The sequence below is a fragment of the Apostichopus japonicus genome, chromosome 5 (genome assembly GCF_037975245.1).
Source record: "Apostichopus japonicus isolate 1M-3 chromosome 5, ASM3797524v1, whole genome shotgun sequence".
Lineage (NCBI taxonomy): Eukaryota > Metazoa > Echinodermata > Holothuroidea > Aspidochirotida > Stichopodidae > Apostichopus > Apostichopus japonicus.
Genome location: NC_092565.1, coordinates 23,684,115 through 23,706,171, shown reverse-complemented (window position 1 = coordinate 23,706,171; position 22,057 = coordinate 23,684,115). Strand labels below are relative to the sequence as shown.

Sequence of the window (22,057 nt, the reverse complement as noted above, 5' to 3'; positions counted from 1 at the left end):
ATAAAGTTAGCTATCAGTAACATTGATGATGTTGTTTTATAATTTATGTTCTGCTTTTTCTCAATTTGAATGCATTGCAACTTAAATGGAGAATAAGGTGGCATATTAACAAGGAAAGGGGTGATTTAACCAGGGATGAGGTGGAAAATCAGTTTAATATTAACCAGGATAATGGTGACATCAACCAGGAAATGTTGTTTAATACAGTATTTAACCAGAAAGGGGTGGAACATTCTGTGATATTAACCAGGATAGTATTAGCATCAACCAGGAAATGTTGGTTAATATCACAAGGAATGAGGTGAATACCCATTGATATTAACCAGGACAGTGTCAAAATTTCACCACGAAATTTAACCAGGCTTTCCTGGTTATATCTACCAGGATTTTGTTAAAATCTCATTAACCAGGCAACTTGGTGAAAACAACCAAGATATATAGGGTAGCATATAAACGCAATTCCTGGTGAAAATTTCACCAGGTTGTTTTTAGAGTGTAGGCCTATACATAGGCCTTCATTCGTTATAATTATCAAATACGTACGTGATAATCACTACATAAGTACGTAGTAATTATTACGTACGTACGTAATAACACTACGTACGTACGTAGTAATTATCACGTACGTACGTGATATTATTACGTACGTACGTAGTATTATCACGTACGTACGTGATAATTATTACGTACGTACGTAGTATTATCACGTACGTACGTGATAATTATTACGTACGTACGTAGTATTATTACGTACGTACGTAATAATTTTTTTTTAACCATGTCCTCTCTAGGTCTTCGTAGTTTTGCAATCTCAATGTCAGGAATATGATTGTTCAATATCTCAACATGGGCACTCTCTTCCAAGACTTTTCCCAGGCTTGAAATTAATATTTTTATTTTCCATGATTTTGTCAGATTTCCCAACAATGTTGAAAAATCCTGTTTTGTAAGTTTTCAAACAATAGCACCTGTTAACATTATAGGACCATTCAGATCGCATACAAGAGTAAAACTCACCTTTTTGTGTTCTGCTTCGTCGATTAGTTTTTGATATTCTGTCCAGACTGGAGTCTCCAGTCCTTGATCTTTGTCACTCTGTACCAGTTCCATCAAGATAGCCTGAGGACAGTAGTAATTATAAGATCAAAATGTGAGTTATGACAGATCTTGCAAGAGTTTGCAAGCACCAAAGTGCCTATGTATAGAGTTTGATTAAGATTTTCAACTTGCTTAGTACTTATGGTAAAATTTTCCCATGCTGTGTCAATAATTTTTTTGTCAAAATCATCAATAAAATTACAACACAAAACATAATTACAACAGTCTTAAAAAGGGATAATGACAGTCATATGACATCACCATTTATCCAAATCAAATGAATAAATTTCAAAACTTTGTATCTTAGCCATGGAACAAGCTATCACGATGGGATCAATGTGCATGTTTACTTTATTATTGCTCCATATTATTACATTTTCTTTTGGGGGAGGGGTGTTAGCCTGAATTATGGCTTTAACACTAACTAGTCACAGACTGATGATCAGACTTTGGTACTGTTTCAGTATAATTTTGTTGTTGCACAACCTGTAGATGTATTTCAGTTCAAAGGAAGATACTGTAGGATATGGTAGGATAGGATATGATACTATATGGTAGGATATAGTAGGATAGGATATGGTATATATGGTAGGATAGGAAATGGTATAATATGGTAGGATAGGATATGTCATTTTGGTGACATCCCTATGTTCCGACGTCTCTATGTTCCGACGTCTCTATGTTCTGACAATTTGTTTTGACTAATTTTTTTGACCAAAATTTTTTCGGACCCAATTTTTTTTGGGAGACCCAATCTATTTGGTCCCCCATTTTTCGGACCAAATTTTTTTGGGGGACTTAATTTTTTGAGCCCCAAATTTTTTGGGACCCAATTTTTTTTGGGGGGAACTCCATTTTTTTGGACCAACATTTTTTCTGACCTACCTTTTTTTGGGGGGACACAATTTTTTGGACGCACCAAATTTTTTTCACAAAAAAGGGCTCAAAGTTTGTTATGACCCAAATAGTGCTTGTGACCGAAAATTGCTTGTGACCCGAAATTTAATTGTTTGTACTCAAATTTTTTGGGACCAAAATCAGTTTGGTCCAAAAAATTTGGATCCAAAAAAAGTTGGTCCGAAAACATGTTGGTGTCAAAAATTTGGGTCCAAAAAAAATTTGGTCATAAATATATTTTGGTCTAAATTAATTTTGGTCTGAAAAAAGTTGGTCCGAAAACATGTTGGTCAAAAATTTTGGTCCAAAAAAAATTGAGTCGGAAAAAATTTGGGTAAAAAAAATTAAGAGTCCCAAAAAATTGTCGGAACATAGAGACGTCGGAACATAGAGATATCGGAACATAGAGACGTCGGAACATAGAGATGTAACCATTATTATATGCTAGGATAGGATGTGGAGTTAAAACTGCAACCTAATTTTCTTCAGAGTATAAAAGCGAACCTGTTGCTCACACACATACTGATGGGATTGTCACAAAAAAATTGCCTGTGATTATGGAATTTTGACAAAAGAACACCTATTTTGGTTTAAAAATTACATGTTGTCATTATAATTTCCTTAGATCCTTGCCGACCAGATCTTATACACGTATGCGTGCTCAAACCACTCCTATCGTTTCCAATAATGAGTCGTTACCACAGGTCAAAGGTCGGCACAATCTTGGAGCATGTAAGCCTATATTATATCACTACAGTTACTAATGGTAGTACAGTAAGGCCTACGCTACATATTACGAATAAGTTAATGTGGTTTAGCAAAGTAGTCATTCTTCTAGCTACTTAGCCACCAGTGCATATAGTGCCAGTGGTATAAGACAACTTAAGACAAATCCATAACATCCAAACGCATTGTAAAAATAGGACTGTACAAAAGTGGGTGCAATTAGGTTCCTACCTTACACATAGTCTTGAAAAAGTTGACGGTTCCATATCCGCAGTAAAATATGCATGAAAGCAATCAATTTCGTTTTTTTTTCAAAATAAGACTGCTGTCAGCAGTAAGTTTTGTATGTACAGTCTATAGGGCTAATGACCCACTATGACCAAAGACTATTTCAATGTTAGTACAGGCTGGGAGCTGTGTAATAGCTCCTTGCTGGCAGTACCCAAGAAAATGCCTGAGTAGCCTTTCCTCCATTAGAACAATAGTGACCATTGTAGTTCAATCGCTGTAACATGCAGAGGGTTTGTTTTGTTGCCATCTATCGAGACTGCCCACACCTGAAGCACTTGCACATCATGATACGATATGAATATTCAGCATTCTATAGAACAATAGGATAGGCTGCCTATGATATGAATATTTAGTAAATCACAGAACAATAGGATAGCCTATGATATGAATATTTAGTAAATCACGGCATAACGATAGGATAGCCTATGATATGAATATTTAGTAAATCACAGAACAATAGGATAGCCTATGATATGAATATTTAGTAAATCACAGAACAATAGGCTGCCTATGATATGAATATTTAGTAAAACACAAAACGATAGGATAGCCTATGATATGAATATTTAGTAAATCACAGAACGATATAGGATAGCCTATGATATGAATATTTAGTAAACCACAGAAAGATAGGATAGCCTATGATATGAATATTTAGTATATCACAGAACAATAGGATAGCCTTTTATATGAATATTTAGTAAATCACAGAACGATAGGATAGCCTATGATATGAATATTTATTAAATCACAGAACGATAGGATAGCCTATGATATGAATATTTAGTAAATCACAGAACGATAGGATAGCCTATGATATGAATATTTAGTAATCACAAAACGATAGGATAGCCTATGATATGAATATTTATTAAATCACAGAACGACGGTCACTACACCCCATGTTTCTGATCTTCTCATTTTATGATTGCATCTTCTTTCCGGGGTATTTTGGACAGCTGATGCACGAAATGTCCTATCAAATCCCAAAAGCAATCACTTCTCATGTTTGAGGATGAACAGAATGACTTTACAGTAGTATATATTTGTGTGTTAACAGTGTTTGGCAAAGTCCTTAAACCTCCTTTAAGGCAGACTGCTGTAGTTTGCATAATTTCTTTGACCTAGCCATAATGATATTATCATCTATATGGATCCCCTTTAATATAACTCAGTGATCTCTCTGGTTTCAACCACCTGATTGCTTCTCATTTATAGGGAGTGATTAATCGTTAAGGCCAAGACAGGAAATTCTGTGTCCCACACATTAAATGTTTTATTATTGCACTTGCACCACTTTGAAGGTTAATACCTATTGTTCTCATTATCGCAATCTTGGCGGACGTACAATAGGTAGTCTAGTTTCCCATATTCAGAATATGTCCAAGTACTAAGAGAAGGATGACATTTTTTGGAATTACCCCCTCAACTATCCATTTATCCACAGCTACTGCATTCTCTTGAAAGGTACATGCCTTATTCCTAGTGCAGCCAAGGCTGACATTGTTTTTACTCTGGAAAACTACTTTAGAGAGCAATTAAAATATACCTTGCATATATAGGAAGTCATTCTAAACTTTATAACTAAACAGATGACATGGCAAATGTATATGACTGGACAAATACTTGGGTAGAATTGATGAAACTGTTCAGATAATGGTCAAAGTGACTTTCAGTATTGTTCTAAGCAGGGAAATAATATCTCTAGATCCATTGTTACCTGTTAGTTAGTTAACAAGCACTCTATCATATATATATATATATATATATGTATATATACATATATATATATATATATATATATATATATATAAATGTATATATATATATATATATATATATATATATATATATATATATATATATAAATGTATATATATAAATGTATATATATAAATGTATATATATATATATATATATATATATATATATATATATATATATATATATATATATATATATATATATATATATATCAACATTTTGAACTTTTCTCCTCCATCCAAATTTGACACGAGATTGACGAGACCTGATCAAGCTTCCACAAAGTCAAATTTTGCAAAACGTTCAAAAATTCAAACTAAAGAAATACATTGAAGACAAATTCAGAACCTTCAACCACATCAATCAAAATTACTTAATGAACTAAATACAAATATGTAATCAATTAGGATGCAATTCGAATAATTAATTGTAAGAGAAACCTGGTTTATTTGTTCATGATCACATTCAGTAAGTGTCTGGTTAACCATTTGTTTTAATCGTATCTTATCTAGGCCAGACAACCTCAAATAATAGATCAAAAAAACAGGAACTAATTATTCTGATAATAAACCCATCAATATAAACTCTTTGACCTACTTGATAAAAGAATAAATGTAACAAAAGACATGTATCATGTGACCATGCATTGTCATTTGACCCTTGACCTACACAAAGCATCGTTTCTTCTTGCTTAATTAATACTCTGCAATGTTCAAAAAGAGGAAGACCAGTATTTATGGGGAAAAAAATAAGAAGCGGGTGGTTTGAAGGACACATTCACAAATAAGCCTTGATCTAGCTTTGCTGGCAGTTGAAGCTACTGACTATATTGGTTTTTTGGATATTGAGGTCAAGACCTTTGCTCACGCATGTCTTAGTTTGACCATTAATTTTGTCTACAAATAGAGGTGGCGGGGTAGAGGGCGGGGGGGGGGGGAGGGATCATGCAATGTGATGCAGATAATCCAGCCATCATCATTACTTTATGAGACAGAGATATTAAACTGTCAATGAATAGCTTCCCCCAACAACTATTAGAAAAGATATCACAGATTTAGTGTTCCTTCACACACAATGCTGGAGACTTGATCAAGTCTAAATATGACATCATCTAGCCACATGCGTTTCAATGCTGAATCTAAACTATTAAACCTCTTAAGACGGCCTCACAGTGATGGCATTGGTTTCAATACTATTCACATTGAAAATATGAAAAGAAACTGAGTGGAAGTAACAGGTTTTAGATCCTAGCGGCTTTATGACATCACAGATTTACAAAATGACAGCTGCCAGAAAGCAAGTTTTAAACTAAGATTTCTCCCAAATGGTACAAGGTATTTCTTAGCTGTTTGGGGTGTGTGTTGGGGGTGGGGGGGGGGGGAGGTCTCTGTCTTTTTAACCAAAGATGATTGTTTAGTTTGTGTCCCCTTTAAACACTCATGAACTCCTGCATGACCTGGAGAAGGAAAGACTGTTATCACGATAATAGTTCCTGTTTTGCTGACATGCTAATCCATGCTGCACCTAATTGTGAATTCCTCTCAAGGCTGAGTTTCATTTGACCTGTGTAATTAAAGTAGCTCATCAAATTGCTCTCATCTTTTCAAGCCTTGAAGGTTGCACAGTCTATCGTAAGTTTTGTTACAAATCAAACAGTGTGGATCCTATATTAATGCTAATTAGTTCAAGGGCAGCCAATGTTCATATTTAGTTGATCATTAAACCTAGCTGTGAAGCGTATGAATAGTGGAATAATGTTTGAGAGTGGAGTATGGGAGAGGAGGGGGGGGGGGGTTGGAGGTGGGGAAAGGTTGTATTTCATTAAATATAGCATGGGCTAATGTGTTATTCCAAATAACTTTCCCCCCCTAGTGGTGAGAGAGTGTGGGGGATGGGGCTGCCATAATTTAATGAACCTCAGTTCCCTTCCCCATTCCACAAGGCTATTTCACTGGCACGTGTGCGAGATATATTATTCAAAGTTTTATGGACACCTAGCCAATTTGTCCCATATTAAATACATTTGTGGTGTGTGATATTCTCATTCAATTGAGAATGTTGTAATTTTTCAAAACACATTTGAAGTTATGATAATTCTTGGAAACTCATTAAATACGTGCAAACTATGAGTGTTGTGACATCAAATTTCTTATTTTAAGCCTTAATTAAGTTCATCCCTAAATATAAGCCCACATATGTACATTATGTGATGTTCCTCTTTTGAAAGAAGATAATAAAACGTTTTTTTAAATGGCGATGGCTAAAAACCTGTGTTCAGTGTCCTTGAAACAAAGATTGTAAAAACAAAGCAATAGAAGAAAATTAGGCAGTCACTCCCTTTATATCATCACTATGCATAATTAGCTAATTGTTTATTCAGAAATGAAACTAGAATTAAGAAAAGACTTGTAAAATGTTCAATCTTTGATGGATTTTTATGGTAGTTGCAGCTATTTTCATTGTTTCTAATGCCTATTAGAGTGATTAGGACAATGTTTTTCCTAAGTGTCCGTAGACCTTTAAATACAAAACTATATCCATTACAGTCACATCCATTAACAAAAGATATAATTGCATAATTAATTAAGGGAGCCTCTTTTATGGTGGTCAACACTTCTATAAAAGATAAAACAGTAGTAGTACAGTAGCAGCTAAAGTCCAAATGATAAATTAACCCAAACCTATCAAGTAATAGCTAAATGTCAAACAATTAAACGCTTCTTAAAGAGAAAATATTCCACAATGTTTATTTGACACCCCCATCTCGTTACTATCCCAAACTCGAGATATGGTTGATGAAATAATAATAATAATCAGCAGTTATTTTTACGACGCTTAAGGGACCACAAATGTGGGAGAAACCCGCAAGGGCTATGGATTACAACTTACACATCGGGTGGCTTCCAATTAAACACTTTAGCTCCAATTTGGAATAGCTTTCAATGTAGGAAGTCATTGCTCTTTGGATGAAAAACCCACCTCACTATTACCCGGCCGAGTATCGAACCTGGAACCTCCCGTTTGCTAAGCCACATTGGTTCAAATGCCACTAAATATCCACTCGGCCACTGCACAGGTAATGTAATTTATTTTGATTAAGCCCTTGACTCTTTCAGATAGTAGTATAACGGTAAGTCTGTGATGTCATAAAGGCACTTGTTCTTCAAATATTTTACTTTCCTGTTATATTCTTCTTCTTGATTTATCCTTGATAAGTGATACTATTGGAAATGTATGCTGATTCAGTCACTTTTCTCTGTATTACCAATTTCATAAAAATGCACCTTTTTGCGATATATTTTCCTCAATGAGTAAGTGAGTTAAAAATCATAAAAAGTAAAATGAAAAAAAAAAAACTTTTTTAGCTGAATTGCCATGATGACATCATTCACTCGGCTGTTGTCAGATAAATATTACCAAATTTAAAACAAAACAAAAACATATCTTTGCCATAAAAAAAATGAACTAAAGATGCAAAACATTTCCAAAATACATTTGAAAAGCAATCAACTTCAGCCACCAGCATGTCCCTTTAATCCCAAAATGAATGGTAATAAAGTTGCTTTGATAGAATGTGTTGTTTATAGACACCACTTTAGCACGTTCACGCAATACCTGATTTCAATTTCCGGAATAGCTCTTACCATTTCAAACATGACAAGAAAACTCCCCCCCCCCCCCAAAAAAATTTTTCACGGATTTACAAACAGAAACGCTTTCGTCCCATTTAACGATCAGGTCGCTGTTCTCTTTTTCAAAAGTTCAAACACTTCAACAAACTCAATAAAAGAAATATATAAATACAAAATAAATAAATAAAATGAAATAATAAACTAAAATTTAAGCTAGGGCTTCGGCTACAAAATTGAGTATATCTTGATAATCTAACGCTCTTTGTTCTTCAGCAATTAGCAATTTCAATTTAGACACAGGATAAGTCATACGAAGCAATCTCACGGGAATGAAACATGAATCCAGCTCATTAAAACTGTCATTACTTCCTAAATCTAGCCATAAAGTCACCAATTTTATAAGTTCTTACCTCGATCCATATTATGAGGGGGCTTATGGCAATCCACAGACTCCAACTAATAGAAATAACCATGAAATCATTGAAGGAAATTTTATACATTCTGGAAACAGGCAATTATGAAAGACGAGTGAAATAATAAGGGGGAAGAGAATTGATATTTCTGCGAATCAAAATAAAAATTCCGGACATCAAAGAATTGTCGCGTAATCTTATAAAGCAGAGGATAAAGGTAGTAAAGACGCCCCCCTCAATGAATCAATATAAGCAAGAATGAGATTGAAAATGGAAATAAACCAACAAATAAAATATAACAGACTTTCTGCCGGAAGACAAACAGACCGTATAAAATGGTAAAAACAAAATGCAATTATAGTTACAGAAGCACTTGCACCTACGGAATATTTTGACTTCAATGAACGGGAGTGCAAAGCCTCGAGAAATGAAATTGAAAACTGGAAATGAAGTTTATAAGAGCGAGTAAAAGCAAATACTGTATAAATAATAGTAAAGATTATGACAATTATCTTACTGTTCTTCATAGGTGTCTTTTTTTTCCCTCCACAAATATTTCTCGATAGTTTGACAAATATCTTCCAACAACAACTTTTGATAATAGTATGACTCGAATTCATCAAACTATTATATGACCTCGGATTTTCGTACCCAAGAAATGATCGCCAAAATTGTTTATGTATGTATATATGTATGAACATGTATGTATTTATGTATTTTAGGTAATGCTTATGAAAGTATGTGTGTATGTATGTGTGTATGTATGTATGTATTTTTGGTATTTTAGGTAAAGCTTTATGATAATGCTTGGCTTCAAATAGCTGTATTGACATCATTACCATTACTACTAGGTATGTGTAGTAATATATGTATGTATATGGGTATTTAGGTACAGGTGTAATATGTAGGCCTATGTTTATATGGGAATATATAGGTATGTGTAATATGTATGTATATATGAATATATAGGTATGTGTAATATGTATGTATATATGGATATATAAAGGTATGTGTAGTAATATATATGTATATATGAATATATAGGTACGTGTAATATGTATGTATATATGGATATATAAAGGTATGTGTAGTAATATATATGTATATATGGGAATATATAGGTATGTGTACTATGTATGTATATATGGGTATATAAAGGTATGTGTAGTAATATATATGTATATATGAATATATAGGTATGTGTAATATGTATGTATATATGGATATATAAAGGTATGTGTAGTAATATATGGGAATATATAGGTATGTGTAATATGTATGTATATATGGATATATAAAGGTATGTGTAGTAATATATACTGTATGTATATATGGGAATATATAGGTATGTGTAATATGTATGTGTACATGGGAATATATAGGTATGTGTACTATGTATGTATATATGGGTATATAAAGGTATGTGTAGTAATATATACTGTATGTATATATGGGAATATATAGGTATGTGTAATATGTATGTGTACATGGGAATATATAGGTATGTGTACTATGTATGTATATACGGGTATATAAAGGTATGTGTAGTAATATATATGTATATATGAATATATAGGTATGTGTAATATGTATGTATATATGGATATATAAAGGTATGTGTAGTAATATATGGGAATATATAGGTATGTGTAATATGTATGTATATATGAATATATAGGTATGTGTAATATGTATGTATATATGGATATATAAAGGTATGTGTAGTAATATATATGTATATATGGGAATATATAGGTATGTGTAATATGTATGTATATATGAATATATAGGTATGTGTAATATGTATGTATATATGGTAGGTGTAGTGGAATGTGTAATAATATGTATGTATATATGGGTATTTATGGGTAATTGGGTATATAGGTATGTGTAGTAATGGGTATGTATCTATGGGTATATACAGTAGGCATGTGTAGTAATACAGTATGTAGGCCTATATATATCTATAAAGGTTTGTGTCATATGTTTGTATATATGTGTCAAAGGTACAACCAATGTATAGTGATATGGTTTGAACCAGATTTGTTGTATTATAGGTTACATTGTATACTTGGCCCAGACAGACAACACATTAGTTGACAGTATTTAATACTAATATAATGTGTATGTTTAAGCTCTGCCTAGTTAGCTTGACCTGAACTAAAAGCATGGAAGTCGGATAACACTTCCATTGTATAAGTACAACAAAGACATGAGTAAACTACCAGTAGAAGTCCCCTTGCGTGAGTACAATCTTCCATCTTTCCGTACAAGCATAAAGAATGAGTACAATGCTCTTAGCATATGTAAGTACTGTATGAATATACTCAAGCTTGCATAGTATCCATGTTAGATTCCTGAAAGGCTCCCAATACTTGTTGCCATTGTAAGTTCACTGGAGGCAAGTACAGGTTACTAAGCTAGATTATAGCGAGTACCAATTCGTATACATGGGTGCACTAACAGTCAGACTATACTTGTATCAATTGAGTCCATAATGTTTCTCCACTTCTTGCATAGTTACCTGTACTACTCATACACAGCCTTGTGTGTAGTACTGGATTTGTACAAAGTAAAATTTCAATGTTAGTATATACTGTATTTGCTATGGTTAAAAGGATAAAGGCTGTGGCATGAACTACAATGAAACGTAACATTTGGATGGTTGTAGGTTCAATCCCTATTAGCCAAAGTAAGGTGGGTTGTTCATCCAGGACATATCCACAGTTTTCCCATCTGAAATGGTCTTCCAAATTGAAAAGAAAAGGAAATATCCAAAATGACCTAACACTGTAAGTTGGATTAACCACCTGACGTGAAGTGTAAGTTAGAAAGCCATTTGGCGTCTCCCACATAAACATGCATGTTTAGTGTCTTAAAATAACTGCCTTCCAGGCCAATCTTTGATAAGTTAGTAACTTATGCAACATTATGCACTCATGCTTGTACTTAGAGCCATGTACTCGTACTCATACTACTACAACTCTGCAGATTATAATTATACTTCCACTAATTAAACAAAGCAGTTTAATTAGTGTCTTTGTCTTTCCATCGTTATTAGCAAAGGAAACTTTATCAAGTGCTCAGTTGAAACTGAAAACATTTAAACAAGGAATACAGTAGGTAGAGTAAGGCTGCACGGTTAACTTTTCTCATAACTAAACTTTTTTTTTTGGAAACAGGTTTCAAAATTTAAAAAAAACAAACCAGTTTTTACTTTAGCCAAAACCGTGCAGTCTTAACTGTAGGTTCACACTGTGAGAAAGAAACAAAAAGTTTGGGAATTTATTAACTCAAAATGACCCACATTTGTGTCCTAAGAAGGACAGTATCGATTAAAGTAAACTGCTTTCCAACATGACCACACAAGGAGATATTAGCGCAAGAAATTTGAGTTCGAACTTTATAATAAATCCTGCAAAATATTGAAATGAGAAGCAAAGGTTACAACTGATTTGTTTTGGAGTTTTGGCAACTACTGGGTGTTTTTACAATATTCTTGACATCATTTGATTTAGTGACTTTACATTTATTCACCAAATGACTTTCATGCAATCAAACTTTGATGACCTTGAGACTTTTCACCCGGTGAATGTTGATTCGCGAATGATTGAAGATTATACTCTGGCGCCAACGAGATCCGTTGATATACCATTGGCTGCCTAATAGGCATGCTTATAAAGCCACAAGTGCCATAAATTTAATGAAGCAGTAAATTTCTTCATTTCTTTTAAGTTACTGTTTGCTACGGAATCTTTCATAATCGGTTAGGTTGGAATTCAGTTCCTAATTACCTTGAGATAACAATTGTGAGGACAAGAAGTAAAAAGAATTCAACTTAATGGACATCAGGAATCAGTTTTCTTAGGGAGCAGCAGGAGTATCCCTCCCATCCTGCAGAATAGGATGTTGGCAACTTGCCAATGAAGGGTACATGCACTGTAAGCTGTACAGACGATTGAGATTCCGTTACAGTAATTAGCCAAAAATTTAACGTACCCCAAGTTTTGCAGGGGATCTCATCATGTTTATTGGCTGTAATTAATCCATAGGTACTCATGTAGGTTGGATTTGTATTTCAATTTAGCTGCATTGATTCCAAAATGCTTCCACAAAGTTGACAAATGTGCAAAGTAAAGGACTATTGGATTCAATTATGAAATAAACTACGGGTAACACATATATAGTGTGTATATATATGTATCCCACCAAGGAATATAACAAACTCAGTGCTTCAATAGAAGGAAATATTTAAAAGAGGAAGGGTGGAGGAGAGGGAATGGTGGGAAGGGGAGGGGGGAGAGGACAGGGGATGCTGATAGGGTCTAAACTGAAACAAAAAGACATACAGTACCAATGAGCAACATGGTGAGGTGGTACCCTATGGTGTAGAGCAGGGATTTTTCTTCATTGAAGCTTGCATGGTCTATCATAATAACTTTTGTCACAATTTACACAGTGCAGATCCTATATTAATGCTAATTAGTTCAAGGACAGCCAAATTAATTTCCTAGAAAGTCGAGAGAGATCTAAAATATCACCATACCTACATTGAGCAATGCAGAAGTTAGGCCAGTAGGTCGCTGAAGCCTAAGGCCTTAAGAGCCGCCAACATATGCGATTTTATAATAATAAATAATAACAAGGCTTCAACAAGATAATATGATTGTTCTTCATAAAAGATCTCTGTCATATAAAGCAAATATGATTATTAGGTTTTTGTCCCTTTAAGAAGAAGTAATACTTATAAATTTGCAACATATTATACACATATATTTATATCTATACACACACTAGATATATATAAATATAGATATATGTCTGATGATCGCTCAACGCGTGAAACTCTGAGTAACAACTCCTAATGTTCCACTAGTCTCAACCTATATATAGTGGTTATGGTTTCCGCATGTACAGCCGGAGGCCCGGGTTCGAATCCCGGTGGAGGCTGGAAGTTTTTTCACTGTTCTGGATTTTACAACTCATTACGATTTCAATAATAAATATATATATATATATATATATATATATATATATATATAAAAAGCAAAAAGAAAAGGAAACAAATAGGCAAAAGGTGGGGGAATTGATAGTAATGTAGTGATGATTTGGAAGGAATTATTTTAAGGTAGCCTTTAAGTTTCACTTCAAAGGTATAACTTTGGGATTGTGTTTTTTGTTTTACACTTGCAGGGAAACCTTGCCAACATTGCCGCAGTCCTTATTTAGTAGAATAATAAACAAACTGCTTCTGCAGCACTGATTTCTTAGAAATTGTCAGAATGGCAAACACACTTTACTGAGCCCCCTCAGCAAATCCCTGCAAATAATCTCTATTGCTAAACTTTGAGAATCGATCAATTGTTTGTTTGGACTTCCTGTCTCTTTTCAAACCCGTTGCAAACTTGAAAAGGCAACTTTTGAATGATAAAGCAAAAAAAAACTGATGGCAAACTTAGCACCTTTGAGAAAAGTTCTTTACGAATGGAGTTACTGATTCGGGAGACGTAGCTACTTCAATATAAGTGGTACTTATCTTACTCACTCCAGCGACTGCGTACTATGCTGAAGGCAAGTATTAAACATCTCATAGGCCAGCCCAGCATTGATTGAAGTTAAAATGAGGGCTGTTTACCACAGCATTAGCAGTAACCATGGCAACTTCATAGAGCTGTTACTTTAAGCCCTACGGTCATTATAGGTCACCCATATTGCCCTCAAATTTTACACATAGATTTATTAAGAGCGTCTGAGGTTTGCTTTATTAGAACTTCTAACATAATCTTTATTCTTAGATATTCAGAAGAGTTTAAAATCACACTATTAAATGAGTACTTTTGCTTTGTGCTTTGATATGGAAGTTTGATCGTCGACTGTTGACCAGTTTTTGACGTTCGGGCATATAAGGGGTCAATAGCTACGAATCTTTTGAACAGTACTCACTGGTGAATTGACGTACTTGTCCAAGGGAAGCAGTTTAAGAATGGCCTCTAGAAGAGCAGGAATACCGTGACCTGGAGAAGAGAGGACAAACATGTTAAAGGAAATGTCAGGGTTTCATTCAGCTTCAAGAATCCTGCTGATGGACAATACACAACAAATGACTGTGTTAAATATAAACATGTTATAAGATCCTTTAAACAGCATACAATTTAGTATGTAAACAACAAAGCACCAAACATTAAAAGAAATAGTGTGTGATATTCTTAATCTGTTATTGTGATTGAACCGGGACCCTGACACAGCTTTCAGATTGTTTGTGAGTGTATGTGTGTGTGTGTGTGTGTGTGTGGGGTGGGGGAAGAGGGGTGGTAGGGCTAGGCCAATGATCAGTGATGTTAAAACTGTGGTCAGTATCGGCCAACAATCATTTGATGTGAAAAACACCAGGGGGGTGGGGGGTGGGGGTCGGGGCATGGCTGCCCAGACCCCTGGAGTTTGGGGCCCTGTAGAGGTCAGCCATGTAATATAAAGTCTGTCAATCTCACTATAAAGACACCTCTGTGATTAAATGCTGCTCAAAATCAGCATGTTTTTAAACTAACTAATTCAATACAGACAATTTTGAGTTACACAAGCAATAACATTATAACTTTTACATCTATGCTTCAATTCTCATATTGTTCTTGGTTATTGACTGTTTGGGGCTAAAGACAAACCTTCCTTTAAAGTGTATATATTTTTAAGTAATATTTTAATAGCAAACACTTAGCAAAAGTAAATACAAAAACTTGCTCTAATATAGATAAATATCAAGACAGAAACAGATTGCCAACGAGGATCTGTGCAAAAACTGAACAAAAATTTCCTTCAGATAGAAAAGAATTTGGAGGATATGAGAAATTCTAAGTATAAAGACAAATGAAAGACCACATTAATCAACACCTATATGAAGTAGGAATGCTGCTTAAGTTACAAGTTGGTTTCAAGATCGCCATGGCAACTAAACAATCAAGTGTAGCTTCATCAGGCATACTAGCAGCAGAGCGGGATTCAAAATTAAAAGCAAATGAGCGAGGCATGGCTCTTGAAGAAGTAAAGTGTTGTGTATCTAACAGGAAACTACTGATTCGAGTTACTTTAGAAGGGGGGATCAATAAATCGACATTTCTATCTCGGGCTTAGAAAAGATCCAAATGAAACAAATTAAGAAAGGTATATTTGAAGCCTATGAAAAGTGTTCGAACCCATTATAGGGAATCTAGGATTTCCTAAAATGGAACGAATATCAGTGAAGCAAAAAAGACACATATGTGCACTTGGTTGATGACATCAACATTCTGTGAAGTCACTGAAGTCATAGTTTATATCGTCATGGAAATAATTATGAATATTATTCCCATGGATACACAAAAACTGTCAGAGAAATGCAATAAAGTTTTGGAAACTTATGGCAATTATAGCATATCTAGCAGATTTGTATCACTTTAGGGGGTTGGGGAGGGGGGTGTGGTGAGGTGAGTTGAGGTCATGGTTGGGTGGAGAGGAGAGGGATCAGAAATTACCAACATGTATTTTTCCAGGGTCAGGTTCCCAGTTTTCTCCTTCCCTATAGCAAAGCCAACTGATGATATCACTTAGTGCTTCAATATTTACCATCGGCTCTCACTTCAATAGGTCCATTTTGACAAATCGAACTTGACGGAAAGTTGGCATCGGCTAAAACTGAAGAAGAAGATATATACCGTTACCATAGAAACAATGTTCAGGCTATACATAGGACCAATTCAAATACTACAGTGTAGGAGGGGGTTAAACTTCTTTATCTGATGGCTCTATATGTGCATGTGTCAAATCTGACATACCTAGTGAAACTCTTATAAAGTTATGGCTATGAATGATAAATGCAGAGAATGACTTACAGTGTCAAACTTGCTTTAAAATACTACATAGACCCTACCAATGATTGTGATTGGTGACTGTGCTGAGGTCTATGCATATTCATGATGCAAAAGTTTGATCGAAACTGGTTGGGCTCCGAAGGGCGTTCGTGCACAGAGTACCACTACAATGGCAATTAAATTTCTGTCTTTAATAATTTGTGGATAGATAAAAGATAGAGTCTTCAACTTTTTCTAAAGGCCAGCATGATATAGGCCACAACCTGAACCTTCCAGAAGCTTGTATTAAGAAAAATGGTCCTGAAATATGTTTTCTAAAAGCCTGTGACAGCATGATACAGTTTGTCAGATTCTATATTTAAGGGTGAAGAGAGGTCTTGACTACTCAGCAGGGGAGGCCTATGTAGAAGGCCTCTTAGATCTAAATGATTATTCAACTCATACAAAGAAAGCCAATTCATGCAAGATAAGTAGAAATGGTGCCTGAAGTTCTCCAGATTTATCTAATAATATTGAGGATTTATAAAGGGGAGCAGGCGCGTAGCCAACTTGAGCATATTTTTTTTTAAATTTTTTAATGTTTTTATGATATCGCTAGTATTTTCAAAAGAGAAAATGCTAAGATGCAACTTACAAGGCCTGGGAAGTGCCATTTCCAGCGATCTGGGAGGCATTTTCAGCCAAAATTTTCTTGTACGCTTCGCACCAACCATGGTGGCGCTACGCTTAGATAGTTTGCAATGCCGAAACTACAGTTTCGCCCCTCCCTTGGCAAATTCCTGGCTACGCGCCCGAAGGGGAGACATATCCACCATATAAGGGGCGCATCACAATATTACCCCGGTCAACAATAACCTGTCAGACATAGAGACAATCCCTCCACATGGCAGCAGCTAAACAGCACCCAGCTGACAGTTTTATCTCACAGGTCCCAATTTATACACCTGGGTGAAGAGAGGCAATGGAGATAAAGTGCCTTGCCCAAGGACACATGGGAATGATCTGGTAAGTGCTTGAACCTGCAAATCTTAGATCACAAGTCCACTACTGTACCTTAACCACAATGCTCTATTTTTCAAATGTTTGTACAAAGATGAATACACAAGATATCAAAAAGGTTGCATTTGAAGGACAAAAAAAAAATGAAATGGTTATATCAAAGCTATTGAACTAATAGAAACTACAAGTTGAAAAATAAGCAGGATGAGATATCAGTAAGCATAAAAAAAAAATTGAAAAAGGGAAAGAGTTAGTAAAGACTGTAAACCTTATTTCAATCCCACACGGGTAGGGGGGGGAGGCATTACACTCCCTCTCCCTTCTCCAAAACAATTAAAAGTAGTTATTAGCATAATTGTACATGTAAACTTAATTATAGATTCTATTTATAGCCCAAATATGCCTCAGAATGCAGCATTTCACATCTAAAATTTTAACTCTTATTCTAGTGGACCTCCAGACACCTCAACATGAGAATGGGCTTTAACATGAACCCCAGGGACCCACCTTCTCCTCCCCCCTCTTTTTTTAGAATCCTGTATCTGCTCCTGCATGCCTCTCACGGCACTGCCCGAAACAAATAATATAGAAAACCTTTGAAATCCAAATCAATTTGTAAAGCTTGAACTTTTAGTAAAATCCATTCTAGATGTACAGTTGAAATGCAATCTGTTGGAATAACCATAATTTTTAACTTCACACCAACTTCCAACTTCTTGGTACTCCTTCTGATTGATGCACCCCCAGGTCTTTAATGTCAAGTTTGTGGTATACTGTACGCTATGGTATGTGCACTCAAATATTATAACGTTAGGCTTGTTGTAAGATACGTATGTTTTGACAACAAGCGCTCATGTTACGAAGATGCACTTGAATTTTTTTCTGAGACTATCCTGCTAAATTTGAACTTTGTTTTGATCACAAACTGTAATGAGATGAGACAATCTATGAATTTTGTGAGAAGCTACATCTCTGATTCTGAAAAGAATCTTTCATCTCAAAGTATGTTTGTGCTCTCCGCATTCAGAGTTGCTAATGTAAAATGTGCATTCATACCACAGTAAACTGCTTCATTAGAAACTTGGGTGACGATCGCATCTTTACAACTACACTAATAAAAAGAGTTTATAATTGGTGTTTGATGTGGATGCAAGCTTTTTTTATGGGACGCAAACTTTTTGGTGGACTAACGTGCCTGGGATGCAAACTTTTTTCTCTAGTGTAACATCTTATAATAAAGACTGCTGGCCCACTATATTTTAATGAAATAATAAACGACTGTATTCAATTGTCAAGTTAACTCTCACCCTTAACCTTTATCCCTCATTTGCATATCCGAAATGCTAAGACGATATAGGAATGATGCCCTTTATTTTTGTAACAATAGTTTAATATTTATGTTCACTGTTGCATGTTAGCTGTCGGCGAGCCCTGGCTCGCTTGCAGAGAAGGCTAGTTTCTTGTTGGCCACGAAGTAGGAGTTTTGATTAAATATATGTTACACATGATTTATAGTGTCGTACATAGTATATTTTTGTACTTTTGAACTCTACATTTACCGTAATCGGCCTTGCTTACAGTGGCGGCAGCGGTGTTTCCATTAACTATTATTACTTTTTGGAGGCTTTTCGAACCCTTATTTGCCATCTTCTCGCCGGAGGACACCGATTTTCAAAGGAACTGTCACAGTAACTTTATTATTACATACGGGCAAGCAAAATGGCCATTGCCACCCTACGCATTTAGCAGCTCATCTCATAGACACTCTAAAACTCTGTTATAATATTAAAATGGAATCCTGACGATATACAATTACTGTGTTAAAGCCAAACATCAAAACAGGACTTTAAACCGGTCGAATGCGAATGTCATTTTCATGAACGAATTGATTGTTGTTTACCCCTCACCAGAGAAACGGGAACATACTTTATTGTACAGTTTTGAACAAACCAGTGTTCGTGTTTGCAGAAGGGTCCTTGTTAAATTTTAGACTGGAGGAACCCTGAAATCTTTCGTTTTGAATATATTGCTGTTGTTGTTTTTCATTGGACTATTCACTGGACAATGTTGCCCTGCACGTAATTTGATGCTGGTTGTCCCACTATTATTGCAATTTGTAATTTGGTCATTCACAATGTCGACTAGTGATGAAAAACACCCCCGTTCGTACAGCCCACAACTTAAAATTGAGCTCCCTCCAATATACTGGGGTGACGGTCAAGACGACTAATTGGTCAATGGGTTCGTAGGCTTGAGGTTGCCGTAGAGGCATCGCCAGACTGGGACGAGTCGCACTTAACCACCATTCTACCGATGCCACTTGGGGGGACCGCGTTCAAGTACTGGGATTCTTTGCCAAGAGACGTTAAGAATGACTACCAAAAAGTGAAAGCCAATTTGAAGGAGACATTTGGGCAAAGGCAGAAAATCACCACCTTAAGAACGTATATTGGTGCGCGACCCAGAGTAACTGGAGAACCCCTGGAAGTATATGCAGCTGACATATCCAGATTGGTTGAGGAAGCATTCTCAAATTATGGCAAAGTGGCAAAAGAGCGTGAATGTTTTAGATGATTCATAGCAGGAATAGATCCCTACTTACAGCTGAAAGTTCAAGAGCTTGGAGCGACTACGTTTTTAAACATTACTGAGTAGGCTAGTAATGTTAATAGTATGATCGTATATGGTAAATTCACAATACATTTGAGGGAAATGTTCTTATAAACGATAGCTGTTATGACGATCTCCCCTGATAATGCTCATTGGTTTGGTACTATCCTTCACCTATATGATTACATTGATGGTTTGAACAGGTTCCAGCGAAAATAGGAAGAACTATACTTGTTAAGGTCAGGAGTCAAACTGCTCAAGGCAAGGAAAAATTCCTCAAACTTAGCTCATGCATTGAAGTTTACTGTACAATTCTGCTAAATTGGTGGAATATTCCACAAAAGTATCTCAAAACACAAACTTGCTGTTTTCTTGTTTCATTGTGGCAAGTTTCGATTTTTCCCTTAAGGCATTGTAAAAGGCGATTGAATGAGTGGTTACAATTTTATTTGCGAACACGGCAACTATAGTGTTTATCATTGCAGCTACATAGCCTACAAATATTATAACATGGTACCAAACACATGGTATATCATATAGGTAGTGAAGTTGAAATGACTTGTTGGTGTGTAGCTCAGGTCTAGACTGAGTCTTATACTAAGGCTACTTGGTCTTACCGTGTATTACGAGGATTAGAACTTTTAATACCATAAGAACCTAACTTAGGCCTACCGCGTAGGTTTGTTAGGCCTTACTAACATTATCAACATAGGTTAGGCTGACAAAGGTTACACTGTGGTAATCAAGAAACTATTTACTGCCAGAACAAACCTATTTCGTCACCATGTCCCATTTTTGCCAACACATGCAAAAGGTCTGGCGATATGATTGATGGAATGCCTTTCAAAACAACCATTTTCGTAATTTCTGATCCAATTTCTTGTCAAACTGCAGTAGGGATAAAACTGTCCACATCTAGGCCTACTCAATACTATTTACTTCACTGCATAAACCTGCATAGGCTGTACAGTTACTCATTACACAGGACTCGAGACAGGAAAGCAAACAAAATCTGTCAGTTGATCAGGTGTTCGTCATGTGACTAAGTAGCGCCCCTGGTAATAAACATATGGACCCTGGATACGACTTGCTGTTTGCTTCTGGTGGTAAATAAAAACAAAATGCCTTTGTGAGAAGTACATCGTACAGAAATATGTATCAATACTTGAATACATTGAAATTGTAACTATTTGATTGACAAGCTGTCAACAAGTGCATAGTTATGCACTATTGAAACCGATGATGAAGTACAAAGTGTAGTACAATAGTGTAGTAGCATAGATGTGTGTATGGGCAGCCTATGCATGCCACATATCTCATGATTGACAAGAGAAGGGGATAAGGTCTGTTACTGTGTCCTATATGTGAACCAAGCAAATCTGGAGCCAAAGTACGTATATGTGGGCGTCGGCGGAGGGGCGGGGTCGAGTGTCGGGGGGGGGGGATCGTTTTGCAGTGAACAGTATGTAGATCGCGAAGAATGGAAACATATTGGTAAATCATGTGTCTACCGATATTTGATTGAGTTGCTGTGTTTAAATGCATGTCCCGTGTGGAAATTGCGAAGGGGGGGGGGGGGGTGGGGTGTTACATTGACTGATTCCTTGGAATCTGTCGAATGAAAAACTTAGCAGAGCAACATGGTCTGTGTGTATGAGTCCAGCCAATTTAATTTGATGAGCTCATATGTTGAATGGTCGAATAAAGGTCACTGAATACTGAATCTAACACAAGACAGTGCAACTTCACAAACACACGCTTACGATTGCGTCTTTATTCGGTCAAT

General features: G+C 35.6%; 1 protein-coding gene across 2 annotated transcripts in view; it reads right to left on the bottom strand.

Annotated features, from left to right (window-relative positions):
• LOC139968130 (fucose mutarotase-like) overlaps positions 1-21,312 on the bottom strand; it is a 29,099-nt gene extending 7,787 nt beyond the window's left edge. The window contains exons 1-4 of one of the 2 annotated variants that reach the window (XM_071972517.1): positions 21,043-21,289; positions 16,418-16,486; positions 14,765-14,835; positions 1,018-1,119 (exon numbers count right to left, since the gene is read on the bottom strand). In XM_071972517.1, coding sequence (XP_071828618.1) covers positions 1,018-1,119; positions 14,765-14,835; positions 16,418-16,486; positions 21,043-21,127 — 327 coding nt within the window. In that variant the 5' untranslated portion in view covers positions 21,128-21,289. Of the gene's footprint in view, positions 1-1,017; positions 1,120-14,764; positions 14,836-16,417; positions 16,487-21,042 lie in introns of both variants that reach the window. The other variant, XM_071972518.1, reaches the window with a different exon arrangement.
• Positions 21,313-22,057: the final 745 nt, after the last annotated feature.